This window comes from Propithecus coquereli, unplaced genomic scaffold (genome assembly GCF_000956105.1).
Source record: "Propithecus coquereli isolate 6110/MARCELLA unplaced genomic scaffold, Pcoq_1.0 Scaffold5, whole genome shotgun sequence".
NCBI lineage: Eukaryota > Metazoa > Chordata > Mammalia > Primates > Indriidae > Propithecus > Propithecus coquereli.
The window spans coordinates 2161271-2162376 of NW_012150840.1; the positions used below are offsets into that span (position 1 = coordinate 2161271).

A 1106-nucleotide genomic window follows, 5' to 3' on the forward strand; every position below is an offset into this window, starting at 1 on the left:
CAGTGGACACTGCTTTTTAAGTCAAATCATTGGACTGTAACAGCGTCTAGGACTTTGTTCCCAAATGCTATGGGGGCAGGGGGTGTTTTCAGGGTTATCCTCTGTAGAGCAATGTGAATTGCTTCTGTTTATTATATTGTCATTGCAGGGTATTCCTGACTATCCTCCCAGTTGGGTGGAATTAATTCATTAAGTAATAAATAGAGATTAGTTTTGCAGTCCTAGTAATTGGACAGTCATTGACCCCAGTCCCAAGCTGACTCAGGGATTTTTAGTAACCACATGAGAAGAGGCCATATCCCTCCTGTACGTCCTCACCCCATTCCTGTCCTCTCTTCATCTCTTGGCAGATTCAAGGTTAGTCCTGGCTCTTCCTGAAGCCTACCTGGCCTCTGTACTAGTGGAGATGATTTTCCTAGGAAACTCAAGGTTCCTGGAGCTGCACTAGTGTGAGGTGGGAAGGAAAGGAAAGGAAACTCGGGCTGGTTAAGCACCTACTATGTCACACAAAACCTGGTGGTTTGCAGGTTTTTCCATAACCTTTCAGTGATTTCTTCACAAAATTTGAATTCCACCATCCAAACATTTAACACTACTAAATTTGTGTGCTTACAGGAACTTCACAGACAAGGATCCTCAGGTGTTTCATTTGGTTTCTCAGTGTTTAATTTGATGAATGCCATCATGGGAAGTGGAATCCTAGGCTTAGCTTATGTTATGGCTAATACTGGTATCCTTGGATTTAGGTGAGTTTCATATTTTACTATCACTTTTTTTTCCATTTTAATAGTACACTGAGAAGCAAAGAGATAGGTTCCAGAAGCTACTATTATACGATTTCCAGTTAAATTATTCCTGAGGTTTTACTATTTTTCTAACTACTGTTGTTGCTAGTCTGTAGCTTGGAGGAATACTATATGGTTTGTTTTTTTATCCAAAAGTGTGGATAGTTTTTAAAAATGGGAATTTGATCGACACTCTTTTATAACCTTAAAAAGTGGCTTATTCATAGCCAGGTGTGGTGGCTCGTGCTTATAATCCCAGCTACTTGGGAGGCTGAGGCAGGAGGATCACTTGAGCCCAGGAATTGGAGGCTGCAGTGAGCT

General features: G+C 41.1%; 1 protein-coding gene across 1 annotated transcript in view; it reads left to right on the top strand.

The window, feature by feature from the left end:
• The window catches only part of SLC38A6 (solute carrier family 38, member 6), a 107656-nt gene that overhangs the window by 5917 nt on the left and 100633 nt on the right, over positions 1-1106 (top strand). The window contains exon 2 of the mRNA XM_012656030.1: positions 616-746. Coding sequence (XP_012511484.1) covers positions 616-746 — 131 coding nt within the window. The remainder of the gene's footprint in view (positions 1-615; positions 747-1106) is intronic.